This window comes from Buteo buteo, chromosome 3, assembly GCF_964188355.1.
Source record: "Buteo buteo chromosome 3, bButBut1.hap1.1, whole genome shotgun sequence".
Lineage (NCBI taxonomy): Eukaryota > Metazoa > Chordata > Aves > Accipitriformes > Accipitridae > Buteo > Buteo buteo.
Genome location: NC_134173.1, coordinates 27,534,014 through 27,549,465, shown reverse-complemented (window position 1 = coordinate 27,549,465; position 15,452 = coordinate 27,534,014). Strand labels below are relative to the sequence as shown.

Here is a 15,452-nt window from a genome sequence, read left to right as displayed (position 1 = left end):
AAAATTTACTTTAAAAAAAAAGTATTAATACACACACACATCAGTACACATACTTCTACACAGAAACACCAAGCTAGAGATTTGAGAGTGCTTTACCAAAATTTCAAGACAAATCAGAACATACTAAGTCCTAACCCCTTGTCTTAAAGCTTCATATGCAGTCAAACTGAATGCACTGTCACATTATGTTAAGGGGAAGAAGAATTCATATAAATTAATTTTCAGTTATTGTTATGTATAGCATTATTCACATCTGTGCAGATACTGCTTTTATATAATTCATCCATACAAATAGCAGGCCTCCAAAGTCAATAACAAATAACAGCTATTGCATTTTTCAAAATAACCACAATTCCTACATATATAGGAAGAAAAAAAACGCATCCAACTACTGCTGAACCAATTTAGAAAGAATTTCAGGACAAGTAACTTCTTTTCTTGATGCTTTATTAAACAAAAGCTCTGAATGACACAGGCACACAAAGTGCTGCTGCTATGTTTAGAACAGTAGCTAAGCAAGATATTTTCAAGATCCACTGATGCTGCACTGTGATGTTACACTGGTTCAGCACATCAATTCAGATAAGCAAGCCTGAGAGATTCTCCCTCTTTCCTTTCTCCTCTGCACTGACTTAAAAGCAAGCATATGCCCCAGGAGATTTCCTAACCAATATATTTTTCCATATTGCATAGTCTACAGACACTAGAGATAATTCAAATTAATTTCATTTACAACTTATCTATTTCTGGCATATTGTAATAAATTCTGTCTTTAAAAAGAGTATTACCATAGATAATTTCTGGTGCAATCTAAGATTAAGCAGCAAAGTCAGAATAAGGACAGTCTAAAAAACAAGATCCAAACATTTTCTAATACACCTGCTCAGTTTTTATATAAGATATTCTCACTTTTAATACATTAAAAAAAAAAAGGAGGCATTTAACAGACCTAACTTGCTCATTACAACTCTTTAGTCAGTCAATATTCTCAGTTCTCATATATTCAAAAAGGAAGCAATGTGAATGGATTGATCCACTGATCCAGCACTGTGGATGGAGAAATTTTCAATACCAAAAGCTATCAAGAAGATGGTATTTATGAGTGTTATTTTAATAATACCTCTACTACTCATTTAAGAGATGGTTTTATTATGGCTTTTTTAATGGAACACATAAATATTTCATACATTTGAGAAGCTGAATCACAGAACCTTTACTTTCTATTTAAACCACATGAGTAAACAAGTTTTATATAACATGACTTGTTTTCTAGCTACATTTACTCTAAAACTTTGAAAAAAATTAAGTCTCATAAAAAGAAACAAATTAGAGTATCCAACTGTATAAACAAATGCATATACATACAAACATTAACCGCAATAGAAGAGACGTATAGTCTCCACTCTCATCTACTCACCAAAAAACTGACAAAACTGGCTCCAAAACTCATTAATGGACTATGGTTTCTGTAAAGAAAACAAAACGTTGTTACTATTTTTGCACCTATTTCCTATCATAAAAAATAATATTGCATTTCTTGATTTTAACTTATACATCTGTAAATAAATCATGGTGGTTTTGTATCAAGCTACAAACAAACATATCATTCTGCAAGATATAAGGGAAACAAAGCCAAAAGCTTCATCAGTTTTACTAAGCTGCATATATCTTAAAATAATTTTTTAAGAGAAACCACTGCCATCAAAATACATTCAGTGCAGGTCAAAAAAAAGTAAGAGAAGAGGAGAAGAAAATTAAAAGTCTGCTAATTCTACTCTTCTCTTGTGATCCATCACTACAATTTTGACCTAGCAGACAAATGTTAACTGGTTCTATTAAGAGATTCCACTTCTCCCTGTTCCCACAAATTTAAGTTAATCTACCTGAATTTTAAAAAAACATGCATATGCCACATAACATAAGTTGTTGGAAATACAAAGCTCTTACAAGGCTTATGGTTTTATAGCTGCTTTGTTTCAAGTCCAGGATACATATCTTACTATACCATGTGGAATAATTTTAAGATGCTTCACCTACTCTGTTTGCAGGGGTATTCCAAAAGGGCAAAGTTAACTGCAAGATCAAAAAAAATGCAGGCAAGCAAAATCTTAGTAATATACGGGACAGGTTTCAAGCTTCAGGACTACCATAGTCACACAGACCATGAGGCTCCAGTAATGTTACACAGAAGGCACTTAAAACCAAATAAAATTTCAGGATCTCAGCAGTACTACTGATCCACACTGTTCAGCAGTGGGCTGCCAGGTTATATAAAACCACTGACTTCCAGGATTTAAGAAGAGGTAACATTTATGCTACAGGTACATATGTTGCTGTAGTATAGTACTTATGCTGTTTCCAGCTTAACTCTGCAAGCATCAGATTAGAGTTTTATAATAGGACAGGCACTTGAAAAACATGGAGAAAGTAGTATATCATTTATTACAACACAAATTTCCAGTAATAAACCCAAATTAAAATATAAGGGTTTGTTATTTTAAAATAAATTTTAAAAAGGTACCCATCTATTCCCCACCACCACCTTTTCTCACTTTTTGATTTAGCATAAATATCTAAAAGCAAGGATGTGAACAAGAAGAAAAAGAAAGAAAAACAGGGAAGATAAAGCAAGTTAGAAAAACTTTCCCTTTTTATATACATCACTCAATTCTGGATGTACATATAAATGTAAGATCAACATAACTTGCCACATTTTTCATTATTTTTCAAAAGAAAAACAGGTTAGGTATTTTCCCCTTTGTTGGCAGGCCAACAAAGAACAGCTGCCAGTAAATGCCTCTGCTATTCAGTACCTGGACTGTTCTCTACCAACAGCTGTGTTACACAGAGCAGCAGCAATCAGCTACACAAGTTATACTTGCTGCAGCTGGCACTTTCAGCATGAACTCCTGCTGCAGAGTGCACATGGCTATCTCATAATCCACTTTTCAACTCCTGAGGCATGTGGGACCCATTCAGCAGCCAGTCTTATCACCATACTCCACAGCACATAACCTTCAACGTGCATTTCAAGGTCACACCTACTGCATTATCGACACCCAACGGATCTAAAGCTGCAGAACAGATCAGCACAAGAAATTTTTATGCTTATATCCTTATGTACAAAGTTGTACTTACATCACACTTTCAAGGAAGCTCAAAAATAAACCAAATGTTTCATTTTCTAACTTCCTTTGATCTACATACACAGAGAGAAAGCAGTTCCGGGGAGGCAAGCAGGTAGGCATCTCTAGATAAACAATCTTTCATACTGAAGGCCGTTCAGAACAGAAAACTGACAGAGAAAGATTGTTTATCAGAGTGAATGAAAAGTAGCCAACCACAACAGTGTTTGACTATAACCAGAAAAATAAAAATATGTGACACAAGTAATAGTTAATTAGGTCTGCACTTCTCAAGATGATCCTTAGAACTCACTTCCTGAATATTAAGTTTCCATCCACACGGACAATGTTATGTCACTACCACACATGGATCCAAAGTTATTTTGATGGAGTAACTAAAATTCGAGCATCGGAACACCTGTAAAAAATGTACTTGTAAATTTGGTAAGTATTACACTCTTATTAAAGCTCCGCACAACAGGACCAAAATTTTGAGGCGTTCCCCCCTCCCCCCCTCCCCGAAACATGCATAAGCAAATCAAGTAAGCTAGCAACATATGCATTTGGCTTTCAGAAGAAAGTAGCATCCAAGCATTCCTTAGGACATGGCAAGAAAGATGTGAGTTTTATCAGCAAAACATAAATACAAATCAAATACTGCGGAATTATAGAATAAATGGTAAAAGTGTTGCATATGAAAACATTTTTAAGTTCTAGACTACTTTTCATTTTCTATGAATTTATAAAAAAAATCCTCCTGTTGTAGAAATAGTTACTGAAGCTTTAAAAAAAAAATACATCAGCTTTAGCGGTAAACTGATTCCCTGTTTATGGGAACAATATTTTCAAATAGAGCAACTTAGATAATGGTCATGTTTGGGAGTGAAATCACTAAAACTGAGTAAACAGGAATACAGTTGAGAATCAAAGAGCATATATATGCTGTTTCAGCAGCTCAATACATATGCTAATTCAGGCATGTTATTCAAACATTTTTAAAAATTTGGTTTTCTTTTCAGGACTTTAAAAGCCTGTTAAGTGTGCGCATATGTATGTGTAGCAATGTTTAAATACACATTTTGAAAGCCTTTATATTTCTTTTTGGTAAATTTTAATACAATGTTAGAAAATGAGGCAGCTAGTTACAGGTGAGAGCCAACTGCTCTTCCAAGATTACTAAAGACACTGAAGCACTTACTGCAAGCAATGAAAATTTGTCCAAGTATTTTTACGTATATTTGTCCAAGTAAAACTGAGAAGTTTTTTCCCAAAATATTTATATTTTCAACTGATCTTTCAAAACTGCTTGCCCACTTGCACTCTGACACTCACAGCTCACTTTGTTTACAATTCATCCCCCACGACCAGAGGAGACAACAAAAAACTTGAGCGCCACATCACTCTTCTGAAACTATCACTAGCTGTAATACATGAAGTAAAATGTTGCAGATTAATTCTCTTTAATTTTCAGTCACTCAACCTATAAAAAGCATTGCCATTGCAGCAATACAGGCTGTAACACATAAGGACCCTGAAGCAAGAAAACATAATGCATGATATTATAGTATGCCTGGGAGATGCTTCTGTTGAGACCATTGAGTTTGGCAAACAAAACATGAAACCTCTACTGCAGGAGCTCCTCACACAGAGTTTGTGTCATCACTAAACAAAATAAGGAATGCTTCTACCACATTCCTATGTAAGTCACTGGATAGAGACTATAGCTGCAGCTTTATGCAAGATCCTTTTTAAGGTAATTTCAGCATTTAAAATCCATTTTAAACAACAACCATGTTTAGTGCTCAGTTTCTGCAAATATTATGTTGATTGATAAATTCTTCAACAGTTTAGGGTTTTCTTTTTCTCAAGAGCTAGGGAAAAAGCTTGCAATGGCACAGTACTAGCCCAATAAACACTAAGGCATGAGTAATGATGACAGTAAGTTTCTGAGCAAAGCACAATTCCATGAAAATAACCCTTGGCTCAAACTCTTACTTATAAGTGACCTTCAGCATCAGACATGATTTTACATCTTTTGACAAATTCCAAAAAGTTGTTAAGATACAGAAAAATGAGGCAGCACTTGAGAAAATACTAACAGCAAACCAATGGCCATATTGATGTTGACAGGATTTATGGAACTGAATACAAATGAACACTGGGACACTGCAACAACCCAAGTTTTCCTCACTACTTTGAAGCAATAACCTCCATTAAGTAAAGAAAAATCTCAAGACTTTTAATTAGCTCAGAGATGAAGAAAAATTCAGTCTCCAGACATATTTTGTAAAATACTGTTTGCACCTCACCTATCAAACTAGGACTCAGAAGATCTCTTCATTATAAGAAACTGTGCTATTAACACCATTTCTACAAGATACGCAGTAGGTTGTAGATGTCAATACAGTTGGTATGTATAACTAAACGTAAGTCATAAGCTCAAGAGCACTGAAGTAGACCTTTCTTCCAGGTATATAAACTGGTGTTATATAAGACATTGCTTCTCCCAATAAACCCTAATTCACCTCATTTCATAGCATACCTTTAAGATGTTAATTCACTTTAAGAAGAAAGGTGTTTGCCATGCCCCATTTTCACATATGATGATAACATTCAGGAGTTTTAAGCCTTGGTTTAATAAGGCTGAGATAATGCAGCCCAATTTTAGCATAAAAAAATAAATCAGAATTGAAGCACATCAAAAGAAAAATCAATTACTTCTCAGCATTTTCTTTTTTTTTTTTTTTTTTTTAACAGCCATTTCCACCATAGTATTTCACTGCCAAATACATCAATTTCTAGAGCTACTACAGCCTAGCTCAGGTTTAAATTTAAGTAATGTAATTAACCCACCAACACTTCCTCCCTGCTTTCCTAGGCACCGCTACTTTAACCATGGTCCACTAAGAATCATCACGCTAATAGTGATGCTGAAGTTGAAACAAAACAAATTATTTTCCTCCAAAGTGGGAGAGTAAAGTGTAATGAAAAATAAAAAATTCATTTAAGTTTACAGATAAATATAGAAGCAGATACCAAATATTTTAAAACAAGCAGAAATACATATAACCTACATATAAAGGTAAGGAATTTACTGCAACAACATAGAAATCCTTTGGTCCTTATTCCATCACAGATTATTCTAAAATATATTCCAAAAATTATTTTTGAGACTACAAACATAAGACAGATCTTTACACAAGAACACATCTCATCCAATATTGGTATATGAAATAGCTAAGGCAATCTAAGTGTCATAAAAGCATTACAGTATTAAGACACATTAAGAACTTCAAATGTCAGATCTAGGTTTAGTTTATGTTTCACAATCAGCCCAAATTTGTTTTAATTGTTAAACGAGCTCTTAGCATACACTTCTATTTGCACTAGAAATACACAACCAAAAGAGAAATTCAGGAATATAAAAAGAGTAATTCTGGGGCCCTGTCCCACCCAGTTTTTACCCGATTTGTTCTGTCCTTCCACAAATTAATGGGGGATTGTTTTGCTCTAACTTCAGGCTATTAAGGTTAGATGCACAAGAATATCAAAACACCAGGAATTGAGAAGCATTTTAAATTGCACCTTTACTTTGAAAAGTAGTTACAAAGCTGAGAGACAAGCTAGTTATAACATATTAGCTGATTTGTACTAACTGTCCAATTGCACACTCTTAATCCGTAAGAATTATTGACTTTTGCAAAATCTTCTTCCACCATAGGTTCAACTAACCTGACCAAAATTACTTTCCAGGACAAACTATAGCAGCTTAACTGACATCACATAACTTCTTAACATCTCTGAGCTCCTGAAGTATAATAAAACAAAAACCTATCTATCCCATCACAATAGCCTGAAATAATTTACTAGAAATATGAGATCAAAGAATGGGTGCACTAGGAAGAGTGAAAAGTCTTTACAATATCTGTATCTTTCACAGAGTTAACTTCTTCAGTGTTAAAATAAGATCTGCTTACTATCACACTTCTTCTGCCACCTTCACCAAATCTGACTTCTAACTTCCAAGTTATAAACTCAGATTTTTGTTTAGCTTTCTGTCATCTTCCCTTGGACTTCTAGACATCAGATTTTGCTCTGTATGCCAAATGGATCTCTCAACCTCCCTCCACCCTTTTTACCACTTCTTTTGGCAACAACACCTGTCTCTGTCATGAAGGTCACAAAACTAAGCATCACATTCAATGTGATCATCTCTACATACCCAGGTCTTGAAGATTTAAACTGCAGAACATAAAGTTTTTCTAATCTAGCCACGTAACTGGAAAACTGATGCTGGTTTTATGTGCATCACTATTACTACAATGTGCTCTGCCTAGCCTTGAGCAATGAAATCTTACCTCACTAAGATACACATTTATTACACGTTTAGAATACTGCTGCTAAAAATCACTTCCCTCATACATAACTCTCCTTTCTATACATCCATCTAGCAGCTGTTCCTCTGACTATCACTGCAATAAACAAAAGCGCACAGGGTTGCTACCAGGGCACTCATGGCTTATTCCCACACTGCCAATCAAGATGCCATCATCCTTCTCCCAACTCATTCACGTCAGTTCCCACCCTGCTGTCCTTATCTAGAGAAGCTACCAAAACATCTACTTAAATCACTTAATTTTTGTTCTCAAGGTTCCTTTGCTGAGCTCCATAAACAAGAATTTCAACAGCAGTTAGACTGCCCATACATGGGCCATAATCTACCTGCTGATCAATGCTGGCTTAATGTCACCTTGTCTCAACTTGCATTTGGGTCAAAAGTATTTTGAGCCACAGACACCATTTTAAATTGGTAATATTAGGTTCAAACGCCTACCCACAATGGAATTTCTGGTCCATTACTGAAGTTTGTATGTCTGTTAATATGTATACTGTAACACATCTTAATTTTAAAAATTCCAGGTTTTTAAAGTAACCATAGTAAGCTTTTTTCTCACTTTTCCATTTGCTCCAACTTTCCATTCTTATCCATGTTCTGCTTTACCCTAGCAGGTTGTACAGCATGTTTTCCTACACTGACCCCATTCTTTAAATCTTTACACATCTTCTCTACATCATCTTCATTTTCTTCTTTGGAGAGGACCTTATTATATACCTTTTACTTATCCATCTTGTACCACTTCTCTTTTCATTTAGATTCAAGTTGAAAACTTTATCAAGCCTTCCCAGAAGAGTCATCCATGCGGAGTCAAACGTTTCCCTGGTAGGAGATAGAAGATTGTTGGATTTCTTCTAAGATAATATCCCTGATCTTATGCTTTGTGTTGTGAGTCAACATTCAGCTAAAAAGCTCCTGATTTTATTTGATGCCGTCTTCTCTCCTCTTAGCTGGAGGAAGTTTTTAAATAATTTCTGAATTGCAAATGCTCTTAGGAAGTGAAGAATCAGCAAAAAAAAGGTCTTTTGACAGTTTCTTCTTTTCTTAAATGTTTAGTAATCCACAAAGCTAGAAGGGGAAAAAGAACACTACAATCCCAGCTTTCTTGCTAGTGTCAGGCTGGTTTCCCAAAATGACACCATGCAACAGGCTGACTGTGGGCTCCATCTCCAATGCCTATGTCCTTGGTTAGCCTCCACACCTCTTGCGGCTTTCATAGGTACTCAAAGTTTAAACCGATGAGAACTGGGATGGTGTCAGCATTGTTCAAGCTGAATAGAAAGATTGATACCTGACAGTTTCAAATATGAGTTAGCACTGTGGGAACCTGACACAGCTACAACCATTAAAGACAGTGGTGCTGTCTGTTGCAGATTTATGAAAATATTACATCCACTGGTATTTGATTCATGTTCAAAATGTCACCACTAGGAGGTGGAGCATCTGGATTTCTTAAAAAAATATAAGCTTATGAAAAAGCATATGCAGATGTTGATGCTACTTGCAGATGATTTTTCAATCCCTGGTATCTTCCCTCAAGCACAATTTAAAGCAAAACAAGTCACAAACTACACCTTACAAATCATTAACTGCTTTATAGTGGTAAGTCAATGCAGTTCCAACTACATGCTGTATCTGACACAAAACAGACATGTTCATCTGACTTCTTCAGGTTCTAAATAGATATATATAAGAGCTCTGAACACCAAAAGACAAAGTACTATTCTCCCATGCCCAACCCAGAAACAATGGTTCTATAGCCCATAACTTCAAAGTACCACCACTCTTCAAAGACAAGGTTTACTGGTGTGGTTATACATGCAAAACACAGCTGCCATTTCTACCATGGTTTCCTCAAGGACTGCATTATGACCAGCTTTCAAATATAACTGATTTTGGGCTCATCAGCCAACTTTCTGGAAGATGCAAAAATGCAGAATAGCAAAGAAAGAAACAGATTCTGCTTGTTCTGCTTGCTTTGGAATGGCAGCTGTCCTGAGGCTCATCAAGGCTGTCTGCTGTCCCATAAAGACAGCAATATTGATTTGAATAAATTTTTCACAGGATCCTTCAGGTGGCAAATGAAGAAAAAATTGAAGTAATAAAAAGCAGAAGCAAACCCAGTAGTTTCTAAGAAACAGTTTTAAGTGGTTTAAATGATGTGGCTAATGAAACTGAAGTTTTGCTGAATAATTGAGTTTCCAAATAGTCTCATAGGTTCTTAAACAGCTTCCATAAGAAAAAAATTTCCATTCCTCCCTTCACTTCTAGGATTCAGCTGATAACTGTTAAGTTTCTGAAACAAAGCTAAACTATCAGCATAGGCAGTAGTCTAGAATTAACTCTTTTAAGAAAGGTCACTTGAAATACAGACAACACACAATCGCATCAAGTTCAAAAAGCTGCATTTACACGAGACATCTTTGAGCTCTAGTGCTGCAAATTACAAACATCCATATTAAATTATGGAGAGCTCCCAAAAGCTGCTCATTTGGCTTACCAGTCCCATTTAGGATGGGTTCTATTTCATAATTTCAAGCATACACCAACAAAAATATACTCATTTAAGACTGTATGCAAAGAAACATGTAACAGCATTACTTAAGTCCTTGTAGGAAGAATGCATCCAGGACAAGTATAGAACCCAAAACCGCTGGGGGGCGGGGGGGGGGGGGGGGGTGAACCTCACCAAAATCCAAATTTATAGGAAGTTGAGCATACTTTGCTGTACCTTCTCTCCTACGTCTAATGCGAAATTTCAACATACAGCTAATTTGCAATTCAATAAAGGTCTATTAGTTCACAGCAAGTGTAACCCTGCTACAAATTTGGGGATGAGGTAGACAGGGCTGGAGATTTTCACAGTCATTTAAAAACTAAGGCAGTGATTATCAATTCATGAATCATAAAACCACTTAATCTAATGAAGGAATTCTTATTTATTCCTTGCAGGTAGCACTTAAAGGCCAAGATCAAATAGTACACTGAACTTAAAGGCACTTCTTTATAAAAAACAAAGAAAAGCCCACACCTGGAAAAAAACAGATAAGTTTCTGCATCTAAGAAATCCTTAGTAATAAACCTTCTAGATAACCAAGAGAACAACTTGCAAAAGAGATCATTAGTTACCCTTTCAAGAGACGATTAAACTGCATTCTGAAAATGGGAATCTCAATAATTTTAGTCCCTAGCACTACTATACAACATAAGAAGCATCACATATTAGAATTCCTAGACTACTTCCAGATCACACTACTGAGAGAAAGCAACAGCACAACACAACCAAAAGTGGAGGAAAGGAAACCTCATCGAGCGTTCCTTAACTACCACCTTAAAAAAAAAAAAATGCAATACCAAAACAAGCAACAAAAACCAACAGGTTCCTTAGATACCTAGAACACTGACGACTCCAACAAACTCAAGAAATAAGTAACACATAGGGTGCAACTTCATATGAATGCGAGCTGCGTGTTATGCATGTCAGGAATGCATAGTGGGGACCTTACTTGCCACCTGCAATATTCCAGTTAGTTCCACACAACAGTATTGCGTATGTAACATAGCAGTATATACTAAAGACAGAATGACATGTTTAGTAGTAGGCTGTGGCAGGTACACAGTGAAGTTATTATTCCATTATTATTAAGGGGAGTTTTCTTAATTTGTCTCACTCCCCCCACTCTGCCTCCAAACATCCTTTTTGTAAATAAGATTTAAGTACATAAGTACACCATCACTATGAAGCGCTATTTTAAGTCAATCAAAGTCTTTTTTAATCGTACAGACAACAGCAGTATAGTACGTATTAATTATTTAGAACGTATGCGCAATTACAGCAGCTCAAGCTTGGGTGGAACGCATTAGTCCTCAGACAAAAAGCAAAGACAGGTATAGGGAATCTTTTCTTTAAGACTGACTTACACAGCTGTGTTAATACCATTCCTACCGGATGACTACTTTAACGCACATGTCAAGTGCGTTGAGTAGACATGATGTGTGTGGGGATTATGAACATAATCTCACAGCCTGGAGATAATCACAGTAGCACTCAAGGACCTTTTGTCGCTATCTGTTTTGTGGGCTGAAACCTCCATCGGATCACCTACGAGCATCGGAGCGAAACTCCCCAGGAAACCTCTCCAGGCCCACGTGTGTGTTCACTCACGCACGTTAGCGAAAGGCAGCCAGTGTTACCGAGGGACCCGCCGACCCCTGCCCGGCCCTTCCCCACCCCCTCGGCAGGGCGACAGGCACCCTCCGCAGCCGCACGCCGCCCCACAGCGACCCCGCGAGCGAAGCGGATCCGCAGCCTCTCACCCAGCGCCAGGAGGGCGAAGCACACGTGCCCCCTCCCCACCGCAGCGCAGACCGAGGCGGCAACCGCGGGCGCCGACCCGCCCCGCTCCGAGGAGCCGGGCCAGGGCCAGGCTGCCGGCGCCAAGCCCCCCTGCCCAGGGCGCGGGGCCCTCCGCGCCTCACGGCCCCCCCGCCCGCTCACCGCCCGCCGGGGGCGGCCGCCCGAGGGGAGAGCGGGGCCGGCGCGGCCGCGCAGGTGGGTGACGGGGACAGGTGCGCGGAGGCCGGGCCGCCGCCGCCGGCGGGCGGAGGGGGGCGCCCGGGGCCGCGCTGGGCGGAAGGCGCCCGGGGAGCGGGCGGCGGAGGGGGCGCCGGGGGCTACCTGTATTTCTTGAAGAGCTGGTCGGACTCGCGGAAGCCGTTGTTCAGCAGCATGTTGATGCCGGCCAGCGCCAGCTCCGCGTCCTCGATGGGCAGCGGGTCTTCCCCGTCCTCCCGCCGCGGCGGCGGCTGCTCCGAGCCAGCCATGACGATGAGGAGGCAGCAGGACGCAGCCGGGGTCTCCCCTACCTACCCACCTATTTATCTATCTATGTATCTACCCGCCCGCCACCCCTTCCCGGGCGGCTCGGTGCTGCCTCGGCGTGCCCGGAGGGAGCAGCCGGGGGCGCCCGGTGCCCGCCGCCGGGCCGCGCTTCCCCCGCCCCCCCACCGCCCGCGCTGCGGCGACGCGGCAGCCGCCTCGCGCCCGCAAGCCCTCCAAAAGCAGCGGCGCCCGCCTCGCTCCCCAGCGCGCAGGCGCCGAGGGGGCCGCGCATGCGCGGCAGCGGGCGGCGCGGCCAGCGGGCGAGGGGCTGGGGGCTGTAACGGCCGCGGGGCGGCTCCTCTGGCGGCGGTGCTGGGGTGGGCGGTGGCGCGGGTTCGCTCCGCCGCGGAGCCCTCGGCCGCCCTCGGTGGTCCTGTGCCCGGGGACGCCGGCCCCCTGGCACCGAGGAAGGCACGGCGAGCCCGGCAGGCAGGCAGGCAGGCGCTGATGCCTGGCTTGGAGGGAATTTGTGTGCGGAGCTTGCTTGGTTTGTCACTCTTCAGGTTTTTTCCCTCGGTGCGTCTTCCCTCCGCCCGCACGCCTCTCCTCGCCGCGCTGGTGGGCGCAGCACGGGGTGGGGAGGGGGCTGCCCTCCCGCCAGGCGGGGTCCCCACAGCCCTGGGGTTTCTCACCGGCGGGATGCGGAGCTGGGGACCGCAGCCGGGCCTTAGGATGTGAGATAACGAAGTCCTCCTTTGGTAATGCAGCTTTCCCTTTCCAGGGAAGTGATTTTTTTTTTAAAGTGATTTTAGCCAGTGGCCGAGGTCACTAGCACAGAGACTGAAGTACCTCGTTTGTACAATGGTGACTTTGTGACCTCCCCAGTGCAAGTCTGGGAAACTACTGTAGAGTTTCTAGGAATTTGCTCCCTAACTCTTGACACCTACCTCCATTAGCAGCAATGTGAATTTGCCTGTGACGCTGACAGCAAAAATCAGTATTTTGCAAGTTTCCCTCAGATACAGGCTAGTCTGGCAGGTGTTTTCAAACGCAGGATGGGTGAGAAAGTACACTTGCGTAAATGTATCCATTCCAACCCAAAATGGCCAAGTACCTGGACTCTGAAAATACGCCCACATTGTTTTCACCCTCCTTTGTAGGAAGATGCTTTCTTTGCTGCGCTTAAATTTTGGTGAAGGCAAAGGCCAATGCCTACAACCTGGTCTAGCTTCCTGTCAGTTAGGACAGTGCCACAGCTGCTCTTGCAAAATTTAAGGAACAGACTTCCCTCCCCCCACCCTTGCTAGCATATAAAAGAACAGGACCACACTCTACTTTTAGTAGCAACACCTCTTCCCTGTCAAGAAAAACGTGTCTTTCTGTGAATCAAGTAGCAATATTTTGCAATATTTCTGTACATGCCTTGTAGGAATTGCTACCACCTGCTCAGGAAATACTCTGTATGAAAAATCTCTCGAGCCAATACTTTTTGAAAGGCAAAGATTGTCTAATGCTGGGAAGCTTCTGAAATTTGTCAGGTGCGCATTGGGCCCTTTGGCTGATTCCCAGCCGATCCATCTTACTGAGCAGAGCTGGATATTCAGAGGGCTGTTTAAAGAGAACATGCCTTCCGTTACAATGCACATCTCCAAACCAGCATGATCTACACAGCCTAGAAATCCTCAAGGGCTTGTAGGAAGTCAGCACAGCATGAATGGGGAATGATGTGTTCTCCCACGTTATTTGTGAAATTTAGACTCCAGAAATTCAAGCAGCCTTGCTAAAAGGAAGTTGCAGGTTGCAGTTTCACCACCTTTATTCTCTCTTTCAGGTGTGTGCAAGATGCTGCATTCCAGATGAAAAAAATTATTTCTGTAAGGTTATCTCCCATGCAGGATTCTGTGGGTAGGGATTCATGGTGGAGTGGTTTATAACATCCTTTCCCTTAGTCATATGTAATCGATTTGATCAAGAAGCAATGAATCTTCTTATGGATTCCCTGAGAACTTGGCATAGAGAAGGCTAACTCCTATATCCAAGTACCATTTCTGAGGAGCAACGAAGAGCCAAGTCCTTTGTGAAACACCTACTCTGTTTCCTAGCCCCTGTGTTTGAATAATAGTGTAGCAGGGCTGTGTGGTCTCTGCAGCTTTTTGGCTCCATGCACAAGGAGCTAGAATTCTTTGTGATCTTCTTTCTAGCACCCAGTTGCTCCAGACCTTACTCAGGGCTGGCACTGATAATCTGTTTTCTGTAACAAATGCTTTTGTAACTATCTGGTAGCTAGCTATTAATTTTGAAACTCAAGATGTGAATAGCTAAATTAACTCTCCAGAAACACAGCTATAAATCTACGGAAAAAAATGGCAGAATAAAACTGCATTTTGACTGCTCAAGTAGAGAAGTAACGCATTTAAACACCAGTAATGAAGCAGTATGACATCTGCAGTTTGACTTCAACAGCTGAGCAGCAGCAGTTTTATAGTGCCCTTGTTGTGAACTGCACTGGAACTGCATTTTCCTGCAGAACTGGATTTGAAATCAGCAGGGCTGTAAGTCTCCCTGCCTGTCCTGTAACAGCAGATGAAGTCCTGTGATGGGTTACAGTTAGTTTGATTCACACAGAGGATGTGGCACTGCTGATTCAGCCTGCTTGAAATGGCCTTAAAAACCACGGTGAACAGAGCTACACAGATGACTTGTACTTGCTCATCAAAGCTTGTATTTACTTCCTAGTCTACCAACACTCTAAACGTCTTCCTTGTTGTTGGTGGTTTTTTTTTTTTTAATTCCTCATAGCATACTATCATCAGCACAGTAGGCAGTCATCAGCCAACAATTTCAGCGGAGGGGCCAGTTGCTGGCCAGCTTTTCCCTTGCCTCACAGCTTGCTGCAGTGCAATATCAAATAACCCACGCTACTGTGGCCTATGTTACCTCTCTCTCATGAAAACAGATTGAAGCAACTGGTTTGTAATTACTCAAGGACAATAAAAGTTACTGATGGTGAGCAAGAATTGTACTTCTAATAAATTAACTGGCCTAAAATTTCCAAGACCTTTACTCTCATTTCCCAGAAGTTGTTTGGCAGATAAAAGGCAAAGTGGCA

The 15,452-nt window shown here is 40.7% G+C and overlaps 1 protein-coding gene across 1 annotated transcript in view; it reads right to left on the bottom strand.

The window, feature by feature from the left end:
* The window catches only part of TTC39C (tetratricopeptide repeat domain 39C), a 46,944-nt gene extending 34,446 nt beyond the window's left edge, over window positions 1–12,498 (bottom strand). Inside the window, exons 1-2 of the mRNA XM_075023162.1 lie at window positions 12,200–12,498; window positions 1,418–1,466 (exon numbers count right to left, since the gene is read on the bottom strand). Of these exons, the coding sequence (XP_074879263.1) occupies window positions 1,418–1,466; window positions 12,200–12,345 (195 nt within the window). The 5' untranslated portion in view covers window positions 12,346–12,498. The remainder of the gene's footprint in view (window positions 1–1,417; window positions 1,467–12,199) is intronic.
* Between the last annotated feature and the right edge of the window lie 2,954 nt (window positions 12,499–15,452).